Source organism: Tauraco erythrolophus, chromosome 26 (genome assembly GCF_009769465.1).
Source record: "Tauraco erythrolophus isolate bTauEry1 chromosome 26, bTauEry1.pri, whole genome shotgun sequence".
NCBI lineage: Eukaryota > Metazoa > Chordata > Aves > Musophagiformes > Musophagidae > Tauraco > Tauraco erythrolophus.
Genome location: NC_141490.1, coordinates 36,903 through 57,425, shown reverse-complemented (window position 1 = coordinate 57,425; position 20,523 = coordinate 36,903). Strand labels below are relative to the sequence as shown.

The window sequence follows — 20,523 nt, the reverse complement described above, 5'->3', positions numbered from 1 at the left end:
GTCGCTGTTTCTAGCGTGGGGGGGAGGAAAAATGCCCGTGCTACCGGAGGGCTGAGACGTAGCAGCGGCCCCGTGTGTGCGTGTAACGGGCGCGGTGCTGAAAGCAGGACGGCACCAGCAGGCGTGCCTCCGAGGGCTGCCGGCGCGACGCGGAAGCGGCAGACGGGCTTTGGCGACGGGCAGCCCCGGGCGCTGTCCCGGGCCCCGGCGGCGCCGGGCCGCGGCCCCTCGCGACGCGCATGCGCGTGGCGGAGCGGCGAGCGCGCAGCTGCGCGCTCTGCCTCGTGACCCGCAGCGCCGGGGGAACCGGTCACGTGAGGAGCGAGGGGGGCTCTGCCCGGCCTCAACATGGCCGCCTACCTGCAGTGGCGGCGCTTCGTCTTCTTTGACAGAGAGACGGTGAAGGAGCCGCCGGGGCCCGACGGGGCCGGCGGGAAGCCCTTCGCGCTGCCCCCGAGCATCGCCGTTTGCGACTCGGGCCGGGGGAGCCTCGTGTTCGGGGATATCCTGCGCGGCGGCGGCGGCGCCGGGCGCCTCGGCCGGTGCGGGGCTCGGTGGGGCTGGGAGCGGCGGCGGGCCGGGGCTGCGCCGCCAGCGAGCGCCTGGCACGGCTCCCGCGCGGGCTCGGGGATGCTCCGGGCTTGGGAATGCGGCAGCTTGCTGCACTTGCCCGTCCTTTGCCTGTTAAAAAAAGCGGCGCTGGATGTTTTGGTGCTCTTGGGCTGCTCTGCAGAAGGCAAGCGTTGAGGGTTTTGATGCTGATACGATTGGAGTTGTGGCTGGATTTGGCGGGGTTGGTTTTGGGTTTTTCCTCCTCTTTGTGTGCCTTAACTGCGATCTACATATGGAAGGTCAGATTTGGTTTTTGCCTCGCTCCCTTCAGCTCAGTAGTTTCCAAGCTTACAAGCTAAGGGTAACGCATCTGTACCAGCTGAAGCAGCACAGTATCTTGGTTTCTGTCGGTGAGGATGAAGAGGGTATTAACCCCTTGGTAAGTCAAATGACAAAGGGAGAAAAACACACTCGTGTTACGGGTGTTTCTTAAAACTACTATGATTACTTAAAACTACTATGATTGCCTCAGTTGACCTTTCTTACCTCAAGAAGCGTGCTTATTCTGGGCACTGTTACGTTTCATGCCAGATCTCAGCCTCCCAATATCTCGCGTCTTGTTTATGCCGGATTGTTGTTGTTTGTAGGTTAAAGTCTGGAATCTGGAGAAACGAGATGGCGGCAATCCTCTTTGCACACGAATTTTTCCAGCAATACCAGGTAACAAGCCCACAGTTGTATCCTGCCTAACTGTCCACGAGAATCTTAATTTCATGGCTATCGGTAAGTAAAACTGAACTGTAAGAGTTTAAGAAAAGTATTACAGTCTGTATCGGATGTGAGGAAAATGAACAGATAGCAGAAAAACTAGCCTAAAACATCCTGACAGTTTTTCTTCTCATGCAGTTTTTATGTTATTCTCACGGAGAGATAGCGTACGTTGTATTGTTGGAGAGCTTGAGAAAATAATTACATAAATATAGTCTGAGTCTGTATAATTTACAGCGATAACTTTGATACCTGAAAGGGAAGTGCATATTTTTAGTTGATGTCATCTTTCCCTGCCAGTCAGTAAGGTTACACATTTATTGAACTTAGTACTAAGCTTTTGTTGTAGTATGGCAAAAAACATAGTTTTTTTTGTGATGCTTAATGTTACAGAGAGATTTTTTTCCAAGCGCTGTATGGAAACTTTGTTAAGGGAAAAAAGCCAACTTCCCTTCTTGGATTTAACAGTTCCTTTGTAACGTTTCTTGCTTAACTGCTGACAGAGGAAGAGCAGTAACTTTGTGAGGTCACGAGCTCTTTCAGCGAGTTGGTCCCTGCAGTGAAATCTAAAAACTTTCCCTATGCGTGTTGTGGCCTTCCACTCTGGAACGACTTGCAGGACACGGGGGTGGTTGGCAAGCTGTGAAAACAGCGCATTTTACGTGCTCTTAGGAAATCTCTCTCTAGTCCTTTTGCGGTGTGTAGTATGCTTCAAATCAGCAAGTGAATTAAAATGGTAGCTACAGCTGGTGGATGAGAGAGCTGTCCGTAAACCAAAACACAGACAGACTCAAACAACCGTAACGCATAAGCGAAGCTTGTGTGTGGAAAGCAAGTTGAACTTTGCCGAACGGTGACATCCTGTGTGCAGTTGGGTGACAGCTCTGAGCCATAACAGGAGCGATCGGGGCTGGTTTGGCACGTGCTCCCTTGGCAGGAGAACCTGCCGCGATCTTGTTACTTAACTGGAGCGTCGCTGGCTGGACGCTGCCCTAACTTCAGCTGGATGATATTTCAGGTGTGCTGTATCGCTAACAGTTTACTCCATCCCCTTGACCAGGTTTTGCAGATGGGAGCGTTGTACTTACAAAAGGAGACATCACTCGAGACCGACATAGTAAGACCCAGATCCTACACGAAGGCAGTTATCCAGTTACTGGCCTTGCTTTCCGACAGTCTGGCAAAACAACGCATCTGTTTGTAGTGACCACAGAGAACATCCAGGTGGGAAGCTAATTGGAAAAAACAAGACTCTGACTCGCAAATCGCATTGGCTTCAGAGTCGAGTTCGGAGCGATCCTCAAAACCTTGCCTTTCTTCTCTAGTCTTATATGCTTTCAGTGAAAGACTATCCTCACCTGGAGCTGGATACTCATGGTTGTGGATTGCGCTGTTCATCTCTCAGCGACCCCTCCCAGGATCTCCAGTTCATTGTGGCAGGAAACGAATGTGTGTACCTTTATCAACCGGACGAACGTGGCCCCTGCTTTGCTTTTGAGGGACAAAAGCTGATTGTTCACTGGTACCGGGGATACCTCATCATTGTCTCCAAGGATCGAAAGACTTCTCCGAAGTAGGGCTCCTCGGAACAGATGAGTTCTTTTTGCTCTTGCAGCTTCCTGCTCTCCCTCTTTTTCCCTATTCCCTGCGAAGCTTCGCTCTCGGGGGCCGATTGCAACTTTGACAGAGGTTGTTAAGGTTCATCTGGACCCGTGTATCAAATAACTCTGCTGTGAGAATAACACAGTTAAGCATGCTGAATAAGTGGGATTTTTTTCCAGTCCTCTGAGTTTCTCAGTCTGACACATAGATGGAGTTTGCGTATGAAAGCGTGATGTTTTGCCTCTGGGTCCTCTTAGTTTAATCGCGTGAATGAATCCTGTTTCTCTTGCTCTCTGGACATCCCTAGTTTGCATAGGTAACGAGAGTTCGAGTTAAGCTCTCCTTGTTTTCTAAAACTTTTTTATGCTTTCCAGGTCAGAGTTTGCTGGGAACGAGGCACAGAATTCGGACAAACAAGTCCTGAATATCTACGACTTGTGCAACAAATTCATTGCATACAGCTCCATCTTCGACGATATAGTGGATGTCTTAGCAGAGTGGGGTTCTCTGTATGTACTGACCAGAGATGGGAAGATTCACGTACTGCAGGAGAAGGATACACAAACCAAACTCGAGGCATGTAAATCTGTTTTGTTGTTAGTCTCTGCCTTACGTCTGCAAGATTGCTGGTGCTCTGCAGATAGAAAAGTCAAACCGTTCGGGTGAGTTAGTTACATAACGAGCGACCCGATAGCTTTTCAGCATAACCAGTGTTATAAGGCACTTCATATTTACGAGCCCAAGCACGTGTATGTGTACGGCACCAAAAAGAAGAAATAACTTGTTTTCCAGGTGCGTTTGAATTTGTTTTGCGGGGTGGTATTTCCCTCGTACTGTTCTTACCGTGTATTCAACAGATGCTGTTCAGAAAGAACTTATTTGAAATGGCCATTAACCTGGCCAAGAGCCACCACTTGGACAGCGACGGCTTGTCAGAGATTTTCCGGCAGTATGGCGATCATCTGTACAACAAGGGGAACCACGACGGAGCCATCCAGCAGTATATCCGGTAAGCCGGGGTCCTCTGGAGCCACGATGGCGTAGTACAGGTGAGAGCTACGGAGGCCTTGATTTCTGTTCCAGCCTGGGAATAAAACCAAACCAAGTATGACTTGAGGTGAAAACTCTACCAGTAGGGAGAAACACATCAGTGAGGTTAGAAGTCTTAGAAAAAGTTGCTTGCAAATCCCTCTGTACACCTTAGGATAAAGTTCTCCTCTTTGATCATCTTTTAACATGAATAACGAAGGCACGTTGGGATTGAGCAGGGCTCGATGGCATCGTTATAAACGAAGGAGTGCTCTAAGAGGGATGATGTGATTGGACCAGGCATGACAGTCGTCTTGGAAAATGCTCCAACAGCTGAATGTCAGTTTTAAAACGTTTCAGGTTTTCTGAGACTCGGAGCAGCCTGTTTTGGGGCTTACTGAAAACTTCCTTGTTCACTTGCTTTAAAATGCTGCTTTGTGGTCTCAGTGTCTAGCGACAGTCGGCCTGTATTTTACTGTCAACTTGCAGAAGTGTCAGGATAACTGTGGCTGAGCCGCTCCATGTGGGCAGGAGTGTTTAAAGCTGACTTTCAGTTATGTGACTGAAAAGAAGCAAAACACAGCTTTTGTTCCCCTTTTCTCGGGCTTCCTGGCTAGCCGTGACTGCCTCCTTTAGAGGAGGATTAACTCCTCAGATGCCGTCACCGTTGTCCCGATCGTGGCATTTGTAGAGGGTTGTTTCTTTTGCTGAGCGTGTGGATAAGTGGTCTTACACCATGACTAGTTGTTACTTCTGACGCTTAGCTGAGTGGTCCCAAGTGGGTTAATGCCTGCTGAAGTTAACTCCCTGCTCTGTTGTTAATTTCTCCGTTTGTTTTGACTTCTGGAATCTCTTGTAATGTGACTCTTCCCCTCCTAGAACTATAGGGAAGCTGGAACCATCTTACGTTATTCGGAAATTCCTGGACGCTCAGCGTATCCACAACCTCACCGCTTATCTGCAGACGCTCCACCTGCAGTCCCTGGCCAATGCAGACCATACTACGCTTCTGCTGAATTGCTACACCAAACTCAAAGACAGCTCCAAACTGGAGGAGTTCATAAAGGTATTGGGGGGGGGGAAGGTGAAATCGTGCGAAGTTGTTACTTCGTCATAATAATGAAAAAGGGGTACCGGTGATGTCGTAAATGAGCTCCTGTGAGGCTGTTGAAAGAGAGAAGAATAGATTTGTTCCTCAGTGCCCCCATCTCTGCTCCTTTATTTCCAAGCTCTTGGTTACGTTCTCAGTTTGGCTGGCTTGCCGTCTGAGTCTAGAGCGTGCTGGCGTTTGCCAGCATGACTGGCAAGCTAACGAGAGGCGGTTAGACTACTTCCTTTCTGCACACGACCTTTCCTTTGCACGAGAGGTACTAAGTTGTCTCTACTCTGGCTTTCCTCCTCTTAACGCAAATGACTGCTGCTTGTGGCTGTGGGAATGTTGCTGAGGGATCATTTTTCTGCTTTTGTTTTTGTAGACCAGCGAGAGCGAGGTCCGCTTTGATGTGGAAACAGCAATCAAGGTTCTTCGTCAAGCGGGTTACTACTCCCACGCTGTGTACCTGGCAGAGAAGCATGCGCATCACGAATGGTACCTCAAAATTCAGCTAGAGGACATCAAGGTAAGGAGATGTTATCGCTCCCGTGTTCTTACTGGGGAGAATACCGCTTCTCTAGCCTTCTCTTGAGCGAGAATGCTGTTTGTGTGACCTCTGCCCTGCAGCTAGTGTGCTGGCGGGACTGCTGAGGCAGCAGTAACAACACCTGCTGCCGCTTGTGTGTTGGCTTTCCGCTTTTGGCTCGTGCGGTAGACCAGGGGTGGAAATCAGAGAGGCTTATTTGTTCTGTTTCAGATGTGGCTTTTTACGGTGCCCTTTAAGAGGAGGGAAGGTAGTTAAGCGAGAGATTGATCTAAATCGTGGTCTCTTTCCCCTGGGCCACAGCCAGTCTTGCTCCCTGAGGAGGAAAACAAGCAGAAATGGTGAACTAGCTGATAATTCAGAGCAAACGGTGTTCGTGGCATACTCTCAGCGTGCCCTCGATGCTTTTTGTCCTATCCTCAAAGTGGGAAGCAGAGGCCAATGTCACGCGATTCTTTTGTTGGCTGCCTCCACAGAACTACCAAGAGGCTTTGCGCTACATTGGGAAACTGCCTTTTGATCAGGCAGAGAGCAACATGAAGCGGTATGGTAAAATCCTGATGCACCATGTCCCTAACGAGACCACAGAATTGCTGAAGATCCTTTGCACGGATTACCAGCCATCGGGGGACAATGAAGGCCCTGGGATGCTGGAAGGAAAAAAGGTATGATTTGTGTTGACCGAGAGTTGTTGCTCTTGAGTAGTAACTTTGCAGTGAGCGAGTGCTCCTGTGTGCCTTGTGGCACAGGCCTGATGTTTTAGATACAACGAGAAGCCCCGTCTTGGTGTGCTGGTAGACCCAGAGACAAGAGACCGCTGAAAGCTATTGCTCGGAACCGATTCTCGCTGTACTTGGCATCCCATACCGTGCTATATCCGCCGCGTCGCACACTCTGGGAGCAAGTGCTCCGCGGGGCAGGGAAGAAGCACCTGTCTGACAGAGCCTGATCTGGGTGCTTGACTTTTTCTTGCTGTATTACAGGCTAATTCGGAGGAGTTCATTCCAGTCTTTGCAAACAACTCCCGAGAACTGAAGGCTTTTCTGGAGCACATGACTGAGGTGCAGGCTGACTCTCCACAGGGTGTCTATGACACTTTACTGGAACTTCGACTCCAGAACTGGGCACATGAACAAGATGAGCAGGTTTGAGCTCCTCTAGCTTTGCGTTTTGAGAGGGGAGATTTGGTGTCTTTGAATCCTATTCACGTTCCTGCCAACCTGTAACCTTTCCAGATGGCCAGTGCTAACATAAGGCAATACATAACGCTGTGCTGGACAAATGGCACAAAAACAGGAAAGCAGCCTGCTAGCTGGGAGAATGCTCCTTTCAGCGAGGCTGAGCTTGTTTTTTATGAATCTCATTTAAGAACAGATTCCAGACAACGCAACCTCTGTAGGCAGATGCCTGTCTGACAAAAGTAGCTCTTATTTGCTCGCCTGCGTCTCTGAGGATGCTGGCTGTTTGGGTGAAATAAATCACGTCCTGTTTGCATAAAAGGGATAGAGGGCAAACGGCAAAACTGTCCCCGTCTTTGAAAGAGCTGCGAGTTGTCATCAGGTCTTAGTGCAAAACGTTCTCTGTGTGCGTGTGTGTTGCCCTCCCCGACCTCTCCCCCTTCTCCGTAGATCAAGGAGAAGCTGCACAACGAAGCCCTCACCCTCCTGAAGAGCGGAAGGTTCAAAACAGTCTTTGACAAGGCCTTGGTCTTATGTCAGATGCACAATTTCAAGGATGGTGTCCTCTACCTCTATGAGCAGGGCAAACTGTGAGTGTTGCTCTTGTCTGTAGAGTCCTGTCTCTCCCTCTGCTGCAGGGATTTCTGAGCCATAAATGTTCCTGCCTTACAATGGTAACAACCTCTTTTCTCAAGATGGGAAACATAGATCTTTGCTCAGCAGAAAATATCTTGTTGCTAGAGCAGGGCGATTACGTAGAGAGTGAATGACAGACCTGTCTTGGCTTCTGTGTGAATGTCTGAGGATCGCATGGCTGGGTGAAAACTTGAGGTCCCTGTGACAGCTCACAAGGAGAGACGGATTGTTGCGGCTGATGAGTCTCTTTCTCCTGTAGTTTCCAACAGATCATGCATTACCACATGCAGAACGAGCAGTACAAGAAAGTGATCGAGGTGTGTGAGTTGTATGGAGACCAAGAGGCTTGTCTCTGGGAACAGGCTCTCGGCTATTTTGCGCGGAAGGAAGAGGACTGCAAAGAGTATATTGCTGCGGTGCTGAAACACATCGAGAACAAGAATCTTATGCCTCCACTGCTTGGTAATGATGACATGTGGCACTCAAACAAACAAACAAAAAAAAACCAACCAAAAAAAACCCCAAAAATACCCACCAAACTAGTTAATAGCACTTTCTGTAGATTAGAAATTTGAGAGAAGTATCAACAAAGTTGAGCCCACTGTTTGAAGTAATAACCTGCTCTAGAGCGAAAAGCGATGGCGGTCACAGCGCCCTAATTAGGGAAGAAGATCTGCAGTATCAGTCATAGAAATGTCTGTACATGTTTCCTGTTCTGTCAGTGTGGGGAGGTGAAGGGCTTGCTGAAACTCCTTCTGTGCCTCAGTGGAGAAGGTGATATGGAGTCCAATCCACTACATCCTTGCTTTTTTCCCCTTTAGCTCTGAGCTATCCAAACATGCTCCTAGTCACCTGTTTCAGGAGGAGGTCAAAGTGCAATAGAGTCTTTAAATGAGCTCTCCGATTCAGTAAGAATGCTGACTGCCTTTGCCCGTAAGTGGCCTTTTGCAGGAAAGAGGGCAGTCCAGGTAGGAGTAGTGTAGCTGCAGTTTTTGTACTTGTGTTTAAACAGCATCTCGGTTTGCTCTCAGTTGTGCAGACGCTGGCTCATAACTCCACAGCTACGCTGTCTGTGATCAAGGATTATCTTGTCAACAAGCTGCAGAAGCAGAGCCGCCAGATAGAGCAGGATGAGCAGAGGATTCAAAAATACCGAGAAGAAACTACAAGGATCCGCCGGGAGATCGAAGAGCTAAAAGCAAGGTGCGGGATCTGTGTGCTGTCTTGTCTTATGTAGGATAGAACTGTTGTTTTCCTGTTACTGAGGAAAAATATACTTTGTCTTTCTCACCTTTGTGCCTTCTTTCGCTCTCTCAGTCCCAAGATCTTTCAGAAGACCAAGTGTAGCATTTGCACAAGCGCCCTGGAGCTGCCTTCGGTCCACTTCCTGTGCGGTCATTCCTTTCACCAGCATTGCTTTGAAAGCTACTCCGAGAGCGATTCAGAATGTCCTACTTGCATGCCAGAAAATCGCAAAGTGATGGACATGATCCGAGCCCAAGAGCAGAAGAGAGATCTGCACGATCAGTTTCAGCACCAGGTAGGGTAGCCTTGCCTGTCTTACCAAGTTTAAGTAAATAGGGTTTAGATTCGTTTACAGATCCCCAGGAGCTGGTAAAGAAGGGATAAGGCTGAAAGTATTTTGTAAACAAGGTTTTGTTGACTGCGAGTAACGAGGCGTCAGGCCCCTGGGGTGACTGTGTTATGTATAGGGCATAAAGGCTCCTCGATGTTTTCCACAGATGAAAGAGAAACTTCTCACCTGACTCTGAAACGGTCAGCGTGACAGCCAGTAAACAAGTGCTATAGAACAAATCAAGGAGAAAGGAAAACAAGTTGTGCAAATACGAACGGGGACAACCAAAAGTGTTGTGTCTGCATTGTGCTGCCCAAGGACGAAGCGGTGAAGTCGAGAACAGGGTGTTAGCTAGAACGTGTTAATGCGTGTGGTCACTAGAGTAGCTGAGGCAGTGGCTTTCCTGCTGAAGGTAATTGTTTTGTTACCTTCTCAATGCATGGCTCAAGTGTAGGGTTGAGACAAGAGGTGGAACGGCCAGTGGTGGAACACCTTAGCAGAGGAAGCCGTGTTGACCTAGCAGAATAGCCAAGGAGTGACTTGGGCTGCTCTGTCGTTAATAACGAGGCTGTGGGCACGGGGTGGAAGGAAAGGGGCTGGAGGCAAGAGGCTCTGGAGGCTTTTGCTGATGCTGCTGCTTTGTGCCCGCAGCTCAAGTGTTCTAACGACGGCTTCTCCGTTGTCGCTGACTACTTCGGTCGAGGCGTCTTCAATAAGCTCACCCTCATCACAGACTTGCCCCCGGGAAAGGCGGCAACGACCATCGAGGCCGGGCTGCAGCGGGAGCTGCTCATGCACACCAGGCGCAGCACCTGACCCCGGTGTCACCGCCTGCCGCTCGGGTTGTACGGGCTGCTGCCGCGTGTCCCCGGGTAACCTGTGCGCCGGCCTCGCCCCGGCCCGTCCCTAATAAACCGGAGTCGCTGGGCAGCGCCTTGGAGTGCCGGGGGCGGGCGGGGGCGGGGCCTCGGCGGGCGGGCGGCGCCGGGGGCGGGTGTCCTCCGCGCCGCGGTCGTTACCGACGGGCCGAGGGTGCCGCTCACGTGAGCAGCCGGACGTGACGTCTGGAGGTGGGGTCGCAGTATGGAGCAGTGCGGCGAGAGCTGAGGGCGAGACGGTGTCATGGCCGAGCCGAGAGCGACCGCCGTGAGTCGGGGTCTGGCGGGGGGGGGGGGGGGGCGGCGAGGCCCCCGGCAGCCGCGGGGCCGGCGGGGCAGGGGCGGGCGCTGACCCGGTTGTTGCCGTAGGGCGAGAACGGCGTGTGCGGCAGAGCGGTCCGCGTGGGCACCCGCCGGAGCCAGGTAGGCAGCGGGGGGCGGAGGGGGGGGGGCTGCTCCCGCCGCGGCCCGCAGAGGTACGGGAAGCCCGGGGTGACGCCGGGCGGGAGCGGAGGCGTTCGGCCCGCCGGGTCCCAGCGGTTCCGCGGCCCGGGGAGCAAGTTCGCGGAACGACTCGAAGCGAAGGGGACGGAGTCCGGCACCGCGGCTGCCGCCGCCGCTCCTGGTACAGGCGGCGACGAAGGGGCGCGCTCCCCCGTGGGAGGGGGAGTTCGCGCGTTCCGGGCGCTTTCCTGGAGCTTTCCTGGAGCCCCTATGGAAAACACTTTCTTTGGAGTTCGGGTGACGGGCAGTTCCAAGTAGCGCTGCTTTTGTCGAGCTAAGGGAGGGCGAGGGTGCGAGCGCCCGTCGGGGATAACGGGGATCTCGCTGCGCGCTTTGTAACTCGCAGGGCTTATACAGGTCTAGTAGGGAGTCGGGAAAAAAAGCAACAAACCAACAAAAAGCCCCCAACGGCTAATGGGACGTGTCCAGAGATACAGCGGGTATCTCTCAGCAGCTGGTTGCAGCCGGCAGAAGCGGACCCGCCAAGGGAGATAAATGTCCTTCAGAGCTTTGTGCCGAGATAATCTCGTTCATCCTGGTAGCACGTTCTGGGAAGAATTCTGTACGTTCAAGAAGGCGTTTGGCGTAGATACCGAGGCAGGGGACATAGCCATGCGTGCGTACTACCTCTTTTTCTAACCTGAGGCTCTTTTGGCACTTTACAAAGGAGAGCAGCTACTTATACAGTCCTGAGAACAAAGTTAATTGCCCCGGGCTACACGGCTGTCAGTGAGAGAAAAGCCGAAACTCACCTGCAGTTGTTTGAGTGTGCTGCTTGCCTGCATGTGTGCAATGATCCTCTGCTAGTGTAGTTCTCTTTTTATTTTACTTGCTTCTGCTGTTCTTATGCAAGGGAATGTTCTTACTGCACTTCACTGCTATAAGATCTGTTGCTTGCTGCGTGTGCAGACCTAAGCTGTTACTTTTTTTTTTTCCCCCTGTAGAACCTCTGAATAGAGCTTTGATCTTACAGAGGATAAGTCAGTCATATTTGCTAGTAACTATAGATTTTTCCAGCAGCACAGCGAAATCCTACTGTCACAGTAGGATTATATATATAGATACTCACAGTATTGGTAACATTCATGCTCTTAGAAAAAGCAGAGGGTCCCCAACACATGATAAGACTCGTTTTGTCACTGAGCAATGGGAGATGGCTTTGCTTGCCTTTCTGCCCACTTGCCGATGAGCGGGCGTCTTTCAGCAGTTGCGTTCCACAGAGGTGAAACCAAGCAGCTCGAAGTTAGGTAAGTCAATGCTGTTTGCAAATAAGGGTGCCGAGGTGGTATACAGAAGTGGAATTTCTGACTCGGGGACAGCTAATGACCTTAATAACACGGCTGGAAGTAGAGCCTGTGAATCCTGACCTGTAGGCTTCTGCTCTAGTGGGTCTTCCTAACTCGATAGATTCCTTGCTTTGCCTTGTCAGCGCTTGAATTGCAATGGTGCTGGGCACAGGGAGATGTTTTTCTGCCGCTTAGTTGATAAAATAGGTTCTTCAGTGAAATGCTCTGATCGTGGTATGAGTTCGTATGTGGTTCAAGGAGTTCGTAGGTACAAACGATTTTACTTGGGGCCGTGTATTTCTAATGCTTTTGATTTAGAGAACGTAGCGGTCCTGCGTGCCTGACAGTCGAAGAATGGCAAAGTCCCCTCTAGCGACTCCATGGATGATGTGCTCTTTGTTTAGGGCTTTGCTTTCTGCTTCGTTGCAGCTGGCCCGGATTCAGACTGATGGCGTGGTCGAGATGCTCCGTGAGCTACACCCCGACCTCCACTTCGAGATTGGTGAGTTTTTTCAGACACTGCCCTGCAGTACATGGCAGCGGGAGCCAGCCACTTATCTTTGTACGCAAGAGGTGTGTGTCGAGTGCTGTCACGAGGGAGGAGGGTTCAGCTCTACTTATCTAAGAGTGCCATCTGAATTCAGTTAGGTTGTGTGGCTGAGCTACTGCTGCTGGTTCCTTCTAGGGGAGAAAGATGGGGTTAATAAGCTCCTGATGATTGAGGCTCTGAGTATGTCGTGCAGATGGTGGTGTGGTGTGTTGCTCCATTTTGCACCCCACTGTGCATTAGGCACGATTTCCTGTCCGGGCCTTGAGGCGTTCACCAGCAATAATGGGAGCCCAGCCTTGCACTGAGGAGAACCGCTGACCACCTCTTTACTGGTACTCCGGAGAAAGATGGTGGTGGTTTCCGTCGGGTCGACTCTTCGCAAAATCTGCCCTCTTTCCCCTCGCTCTTTTTTTGAGGACAGCGAAGGAAGCCTTGATTTCACGTGTCTTGAGTGCAGTGTATTTCCAGAAGTGAGCTGCACTTACGTTTGTCTCGAGTCCGTGTGATGAGCTGCAGCCTGTGACACTGTACTGCTTGTTACGTATTCCGTAGATATTTCCAGTCTAGGCCTCGGTGCTCTGACTGGAAGTGTTTTACCTGTGTTCTCTCTCTGAGCAGTTGCCATGTCAACGACCGGAGACAAGATCTTGGATACAGCACTCTCTAAGGTAAAGGATCTCTTCATCGTCTACACGGAAGTAATTGTGTTTGATGATATATTTGCAGATGTTCCTGTTGTGATTTACGTTCCTCTGTTTATTTGTAGATCGGGGAGAAGAGCCTCTTCACCAAAGAGCTGGAAAACGCACTTGAAAGAAAGGAGTAAGAGCTCATTGTTTTCTCTTCTTCTGGCAGTCCTGGTGCTCTTTGGACATCTTCGGCTTGCTGCATATGTGATCTAGTTTCCTTCTGTTCTGGTACCTCTCTGGCTAAGAAAGAAAATGTTTAATAAGTTACTGTTGTTTTCTTTTTTTTTTTTCCCCTCACTACCCTGGGCTTAGGCCGCGTATGTTGAAGTGGAGCTGTTGTTGTGTCTCTTGGTCTGCCCCAGTTAGTTTTTTTTTTTCTCCTGTGATTTGTGTGTTATACGTGCATCAGGATGTAATTAATCTAATTCCTGCTTACAAGTACATTCTTTTAAAAATATTTTGCTTGGTGGTGTTAATGTATCACAACTTATTTGGTGTTACCATGTTAACGTTTATTAACATGTTTGCATGCTGAATGTGCAGGAGAGGCAAGTTGTGCTGCTTTCTGGGTGACTTCTTTCTGCAGAAAACCTTGATTCAGACTCCTACTGGAGCAGAGAGAGAGTACTGCTTTTTTTTCCATTTTTTTTCTTCTTTCAATATCCTGAGAAGGGTTTCAGTGGTGCTTTATGTCTTAGTTAAAGTAGGTTTGCAAACAAAGATACGCTTCTGCATCTCTGTCGTGAAGGAACATGATATTGCGTTTTCGAGTACAGTCAGTGAAAAAATACCGGAAACTCAAGCGTTTACAATGTTGTTTGTTTGCTTTGTAACGAAGCAAATAGCTTTTACTTTGGCTAGCCCTTATTTTCAGTTTGAAGCGTAATACCCAACAACGTACTGGTGGCATATCGGTCCTATGAGTATCTCTGCGTGAATCGTCTCCGGCGTCTTCCTCTCATTCAGCCTGATTGTCGTAACGTGTCTTGCATCGCTGCTGGCAGGAAGGCACTGTCTTAATTTTACAAGTGGGAAAAGAGACAGAGAAAGGTGGGAGTGGCTTTTCTGGAGTAATGTTAGAATTCTATAGTAATGCTGGCTATAGAATCCTGAAATTACTCCCTCTTCTCCAAATTAATTCCCAGGGTGGATTCGCGCTTTTCTGTAGGAGACCTGCGAGCCTCTGATAGGTACTGCGTGAGCTCAACCATCTGTTCAGTGATTACTGTCATCTAATTTTTAGAGTCGACCTTGTGGTTCACTCCTTGAAGGATCTGCCAACTTCTCTTCCTCCTGGCTTTACTATCGGCGCTGTCTGCAAGTAAGTGTGGACATGAGGCTCGATTTTTTTTTTTTCTTTTTTTTTTTTTTTTCTTTCTCTGAGGGACTTGCATTTTACAGTGTTGGTAGAGGTAAGAAAACGAAGGCAGCTTAGGTCTTGTTAGGTGTTCAAAGTTCAACCACCCTCTGATTAATCTCTGAAACAGTGGAAACACTTGAGCTGCCCTAGTGTTCTGTAGCCAGCAGATTTGCTGGAAATTCTTGCTTTTACAGTGATGATGGGGGTATTTTGGAGTCAGAGGCAGTTCCTCTGGGGGCTGATAGCAGAACCGTTAAGCTTAACAGCCTTTCATTAAACGATGTGTCAGGCCTTCTGCACTTGCTTTATTTTGCAGAAGGGAAAACCCACTCGATGCTGTTGTCTTTCATCCCAAAAACCGTGGGAAAACACTGAGCCTCCTTCCTGAAAAGAGGTGAGTGGTGAGAGGAAGAGGAAGACGGTCAGGTGTAAAAAGGGAAGGGAGAAGTCGGTTGATACTTCCCTGCGGCAAGTCAGTGAGCTCCTCGCTTTATCCCGTAGCGGTTTTAAGCTGTCTTCTGTTAGCTTTCCGTAGACATTACACTGAAGTCCCTTGCTGGAAAGAGCAACGCTGTCTCGTGGGAGTGCTGCACGCTGAGTGAGATCGGTTCTCTCGAGCCACCCTTGAGTTGCAATGTTTTCTCAAGTTAGACCTTTTCGTATCACAGTCTCCAGATTGAATTCCTGCTCCTTTGTATTGTGCTTACTGCAGGGGAACGCTTATGATGCGAACAGGGTCCGGTGCAGTATTTTAGCTTATGTGGGCCCAAACTATGCTCTTGTTCTCACCTGGCTGGTTCTGATTTCTTAGTTTTTTTTGGCATCGTTTTCTTATGGTTCTGCTGGGAACATGAGCAGTTTCTGCATTAGGAATTACTTGCCTTTTCATAGAGGTTGTTGGAGTCTTTTATCTGAGACAGCTGAATGAAGTTACTCAGATTAAGGTAACTATTAGAAAGTTTTTCTTTTTCTGTGTTAAAGTAAAAGAAACAAACTAGCTGTGACACAAAGGTAGACTCGTGCTTCTGTGCATCTGGATAGCGGGAAAACTATGTCTGGTTTAGGTTCCAGGGTACTGAGAAGAGTGAATAGCGTACATCTCTAAAAGGAAATGCCTGTTGTCCAGACTGGCAGTTTTCAGTCGTTTCCAGTTATGTGCCCTACTGTTTCTGAAGGTTCTCTTCCCACTGTGTTTCTGTCATCGATGAAGTCCCTCCATTTTAGTAACTTAAGATGTCCGGTTCAGCTTGGGGCAGCTGAGTCTCTTTTTCTGTGATGAGTGTTGTGGTCTTTAAATGAGGTTTCATCAGTCCTTGGCAGTGGCTAGGGGCTGCCCTCCAGAAGCATCTCCTGTCAATCGGATCCTTGGGAGTGGCTTGCCTGCGTCTAGCTTCGGCCAAGCTTTGTGCTAAACCTCACAGAGTGGTTTTCTTTCTTCTAAGGAGATAGAAGGCATTGGCAGGTTCTTGGATCTTCATTTTGATAAAAAAAAAATAAAAAAATCATTTGTTTCCATGAAAGTTCTGATGTATCTCTGGCTGGAGGTAAGCGTAGGAGTGTCTGGATCTCATTGATTTTATTTTCCTTGCAGTGTGATTGGAACCAGTTCGCTTCGGAGAGCAGCCCAGCTCAAAAAGAAGTTCCCTCAGTTAGAATTCAGGGATATTGTATCCTTTCATGGCTAAACGTGGGAGCTGGGTAAAGCTGCAAACAGAAAAACATAATCTAATGCGACATCTAGAATCGAGGCTGATTCATACCACCTGACCTACAGGAATAAACTGCTTCCTCGAAGGCTGCCCTGCACGAACCTGTTCTGAGAGGGGTGTTACAGTGTACCGTAGCCCCTTCTGTCCTCTGCGTTCTCATGAGACTGTAAAGAAGGGGCCAGCCTTAATCTAGCTGAGGTTCAGGATGCAGATGTTTTTTATGTTAAGGAACGTTTGAAAAACTGCTTGACGGGCACCTACGGTGTCTGTTGCGGTGGTGTGGCCAAAGGCCAATTGGTTCCCCCTACCCTGGATGCAATTAGGGCCACTAGTTCTGATGCGGGCCACTGAGCTAGTGGTAAAAGGCACCGTTCCTTCAGTCCTAGTAAGCTAGTTCTTTGCTATGCAAAAGGAGTTGGTGTCGGGTGTTAATAATGTACTTAAATGACACGTGTCTTTTGAGAGTATATTAATATAATTTATATTATTATTTATGTTAATATATTAATATTTCATAATGCTCGGCAAAATTCTGTTTAAAGAAACTCTGGTTCTCCTTTGAAGGCTGTTGGATTCTGTACGTTGCGTAAACACATTCGAGCGAACGTTAAGCAGTTATAGGACTGTTTGCCTGCTGTTTCTATGCTTGCTTAATCACTTCTACAGAGAGGGAATTTAAATACCCGCTTAAAGAAGCTAGACGAGAAGGAGGACTTCAGTGCCATCATCCTGGCTGCTGCTGGGCTGAAGAGAATGGGCTGGGAGAATCGCATCGGCCAGGTGAGGAGCAGCAAGGCAGGAAATACCATTCTCTGCTGAACCATCGACCGCTCGCCTTTCAAACCTTGCGTATGTCTTGTCAAAGAAGAGCATGCGGTCTGCTGAATCCGTTGCCGTGTTAGCTTGTGATTTGATGCGCTTCAGGGAGATTTTTTTTTTTGATTCGTTGTTTTTCTTTTCTTCTTTGTGTTCAGCTTTCTGTCGTGACAGTAACAGTTTATAATCTGATTGTCTCCTGGCATTTCACAATGCTTGTATCTAGCAATGTCGCAATGTGCATGACTGAGATTTTTCTGATTAGCTGTTTATAGTCCAGGTGAAGGAAATTGCGTTATCTCACTATAGGGGTGGAAACACTGAGGCACGGGAAGGGGGAGGTGATATTTCTTTGGTCGAGCACAAAATCAGTTGATGTTAGAGGTAAGCATAGAATTTGGTTCTTGCTTCCCATATTCTGAACAGTGCAACTTGAGTTAACTCTAATTTTACTTTCTTCCAGCTCCTAAGCCCCGAAGATTGCCTGTATGCTGTTGGACAGGTACGTTACAACTTTTGTATCTGAAGCTGTACTGAGTATCGAAAGCTGGCAGCGGTACAATGTGTAAGAGTAGTTGATTGTGCCGAGCACTTCTTGCGTGTTTGTTGCCAAAGAACTACGTCGATTTCTTTTGTTGGCCGTTACGCTTTGTAAAGCACAGCTTGCAGCAAGAACGGTAGTCAGCCCTGTTACCTGGTGTGGTGAGGACTGATTTCCATCAGTAATGGAAAAACAGTAAACGGTACCAAGGCAACGTGCGGCACAACTACATGGGGGCAGCACGGCAGATACGGGGCACGCTCTGGCAGGGTCAGTGTTGTGCCATACTGGGATGATGGTGCAGAGCCACCGCAGTCTCTTTGCCCTGTGACGCTCCCTCCTTCTCCTTTATGAACGGTGTCCTAACCGCCGTGAAGTGGAGCGGAAAGAATTTTTCTTTTAGGAAAGAATTGTTTTGCTGCTGCTACTCATTGGGCTCTTGATCTTTATCTTGTGAAAAGGTTGGGAAGCTTGGATTTATCCAATCTTCTTGTCACGAATGGACATTGGAGTGGGTATTTCTATATGTGCAGTCATAACTGAGGTTCTAGAACGGTTTGAGGTGACGGCTTGATCTTGAACGCTTGGCTGAAGTAAATTCTGATCTTCCCTTTACAGCAGCTGCTATAGGATGTCTGTGCAACTGGTGGATTGCTTTGCAATACATTTCTATAAACATTTAACACGGCTCCCTTAGTGAAATGCATCCAAGCCTCTGAGTTCTGTTTCACGACCGACACTGAGTGCATGCAGAGATGCACAAAGTTGAGGATTATGCTGATTATTGCGTTGTGTGTTTCTTCTGCTGCTTCTTCTTATAGGGTGCCTTAGCAGTGGAAGTTCGTGCCAAAGACCAAGAGATACTGAATATGGTATCTGTCCTGCACGATGCGGACACCGTGTTACGCTGCATCGCTGAGAGAGCCTTTATGAAACGTTTGGTAGGTGTGGCATCCTTGCTCTTCTGCCTGCAGCAGTAATTACTGCTCCGCTAGTTGACCTGACGCCAGAGTATGGGAAATGTGTTATGCTTTCCTAAAACTGCAAAGTAGAGGTTACTTCTGAATCGAGAAGGGCCTGAAGAGCGATAGGTGGGGTTGGGCACAGCCTGAACGTTTCAGAGGCCTCTGCTTTGAATGTGTCAGGCGGGAGGCTCAGTGTCGGCTGCTTTCTTTTTTTAGGAGGGTGGATGTAGCGTCCCTGTTGCCGTCAACACCGTGCTGAAAGATGGCCAGGTGAGGGCCATCTTTGTATTTATCTGGGATTATTTCTGAAAACCTATTCCAGTGCCTGTGTGTTCCCTGATCCTTCCCTGAAGGTAACTCCGGCAGATACCTTTGTAGCCAACGAGGGCAGATAGGCTCCTGACTCGAGCCTTCTGTGTTTGGTCCAAAGCAGGAGTATGAGAATGAGTCTGGCTACTGAAGCTGTCTTCTAGAAAATGCCTTTGTTATAAGTACGAGTATTATAAGCAGTAAGAGATTCTGCTTCCCCTCCTTCTCTAAAGTCAGTGTTGCCCCTAGATCTAAAATTCTCACTTCAGACCTCAGAAAATCCATTTTTGCACAATGGAATGTGATTAAGGAGGTGGGAAGCTAGAAAAAAAAGGCCATCTTTTTCCTCGGGAAGTTGCATGTTCCCTAACAGGGATTACTTTTCTTACAGTTGTATCGTGCCGCCGCTGTTTTTGCTGCGGTACAAAAGCCCTCCCTTCCAGACTTAGCTTTGTATGTTGTGTACTTTTTTTAAAAAAAGGAGGTAGTTTGCTTTCTGTTTATTTGTTAGTGCGGTATTAATCCCTTCTGTGTGTCTTTCCAAGTTGTATTTGACAGGAGCGGTCTACAGTTTGGATGGATCTGATAGCTTGAAGGAGACTATGCAGACCAATGTTAATTATCCCCAACAGGTAGGTGAACCGTGGCAGCTTCAAAATCCAAACCTGAAGCTGAACGACAAAACCAGACCTTTTGAAATCTGTCTGTGACTTTTGGTCTCGTTCCTCGGAAACTGTAACAGTGCACTGTTCTCGAGGCTCCTCAGACCACAGGTTTTACCCCGTTTCACGTGAGGTTTAAACTATGCATTGCCTATTCCTTCTTACTGCCTTACCTTGAAGTGGTTATATTTGCAGAACGAAGATGGACCGAACGATGACGTGCAGCACGTTGGCATCACAGCCAAGAACATCTCTGGTCAGGCCCAAGAAGCTGCGGAGAACCTCGGTGCTGAGCTAGCTAGTTTACTTCTGAGCAAGGGAGCTAAGCATATCCTTAGCGTGGCGAGGCAGCTCAACGATGCCCGCTAAACCTGTGGTGCGGTCAGCACGATCGCTATGACCTTAGTGAGTCTCTGGCGCTGCACTAGTGTCCTCCTTTGGAGGAATTTATTTAAACATGCACACCGGTCTTATCTGATGTTTGGGCACAAAATCCTGAAATACTAAGTTAACTAACTTGAGTAGTTTATGCTGTTCAGGGTGTTCTTCCCTCTGTGCGTTTCTCTGAATCGCAAAGCGTCTCCATGAAGTTCTTTCAACAATTTTTGAAGCTATGAAGTTAAAAAAAAAGTCAGCATTCTCCTATTGCGTTTAGGAGCAAGGCACTCATTATGAGAGTCAACTGTGACAGTACTAAAGTGCTGTACTGTGCTGACAGTACTAAAGTACTTTCAGTAGTCATTAATATATTACTTGGGCCGGTGCACTTACCAGAACGCTGAAGAGGAAGACTGCTATTAGGTTCCCAGTACCAGGTTTCTCATAGTAAAGTAGCACAGATGCTATGCTCATCGTAGGTCTCAGTTAGGGTGAATTAAGTTTGCAGTTACCAGATGCAAATTTGTCAATAGGCCAGTAATAATTTAGCAAGTGGACAGCTGATCTAGTTTCTTGTACGCTTGTCTACAAGCTTAATCTGAGGCAGTCATTCGTCTACACTAGTCAACAGGGAGTTGAAGAGGAAGCCCAAATTCGGGCTAGTGTGCCTTTCTCTGTAACTGTTAGCCCTTTCCTTTTTCTGTGGCTCCTTGCACTCGCTGCTGGGTCGCTATCCTCTCAGCGAGGCTCACGTGTTACAGTGCCTTGTCAAAACACTGAAACAGCACCTTACTGGGGTCCTGTTTTGGAAATGAAGCATTGTTTATTCTCCATGCAATGTCCACTGAATGTAACAGGCGATAAATACAGTTAAATTATAAGCACCCCAGTGTAAGTG

The 20,523-nt window shown here is 48.4% G+C and overlaps 2 protein-coding genes across 6 annotated transcripts; both read left to right on the top strand.

The window, feature by feature from the left end:
• The first annotated feature begins 342 nt into the window (after positions 1–342).
• Positions 343–9,843, top strand: VPS11 (VPS11 core subunit of CORVET and HOPS complexes). Of its 3 annotated transcripts, none has more exons than XM_086626949.1 (16): positions 343–502; positions 843–991; positions 1,200–1,335; positions 2,381–2,544; positions 2,646–2,893; positions 3,297–3,498; positions 3,795–3,931; positions 4,831–5,035; positions 5,427–5,570; positions 6,065–6,253; positions 6,572–6,733; positions 7,217–7,356; positions 7,662–7,864; positions 8,434–8,605; positions 8,720–8,942; positions 9,630–9,843. In XM_086626949.1, the coding sequence occupies exons 1-16, from the start codon at positions 349–351 to the stop codon at positions 9,792–9,794; spliced, it is 2,793 nt and encodes a 930-aa protein (XP_086483075.1). In that variant the 5' UTR covers positions 343–348; the 3' UTR covers positions 9,795–9,843. The 3 variants fall into 3 exon arrangements, with proteins under 3 accessions (XP_086483075.1, XP_086483072.1, XP_086483074.1); XM_086626946.1 differs by having other exon boundaries at positions 3,780–3,931; positions 4,831–5,017; XM_086626948.1 differs by having other exon boundaries at positions 3,780–3,931.
• Positions 9,844–10,069: 226 nt separating this feature from the next.
• On the top strand, positions 10,070–19,768 carry HMBS (hydroxymethylbilane synthase). 3 transcript variants are annotated; one of them, XM_086627075.1, is made up of 14 exons: positions 10,070–10,124; positions 10,226–10,279; positions 12,076–12,148; positions 12,815–12,864; positions 12,963–13,018; positions 14,129–14,206; positions 14,562–14,639; positions 15,837–15,912; positions 16,621–16,734; positions 17,234–17,272; positions 18,133–18,252; positions 18,493–18,546; positions 19,131–19,217; positions 19,443–19,768. In XM_086627075.1, exons 1-14 carry the CDS (start codon positions 10,101–10,103, stop codon positions 19,614–19,616), a joined length of 1,077 nt encoding a protein of 358 aa, XP_086483201.1. In that variant the 5' UTR covers positions 10,070–10,100; the 3' UTR covers positions 19,617–19,768. The 3 variants fall into 3 exon arrangements, with proteins under 3 accessions (XP_086483201.1, XP_086483203.1, XP_086483202.1); XM_086627076.1 differs by lacking the exons at positions 10,070–10,124; positions 10,226–10,279 and adding an exon at positions 10,626–10,976; XM_086627077.1 differs by lacking the exons at positions 14,129–14,206; positions 14,562–14,639.
• The last annotated feature ends 755 nt before the right edge of the window (positions 19,769–20,523 follow it).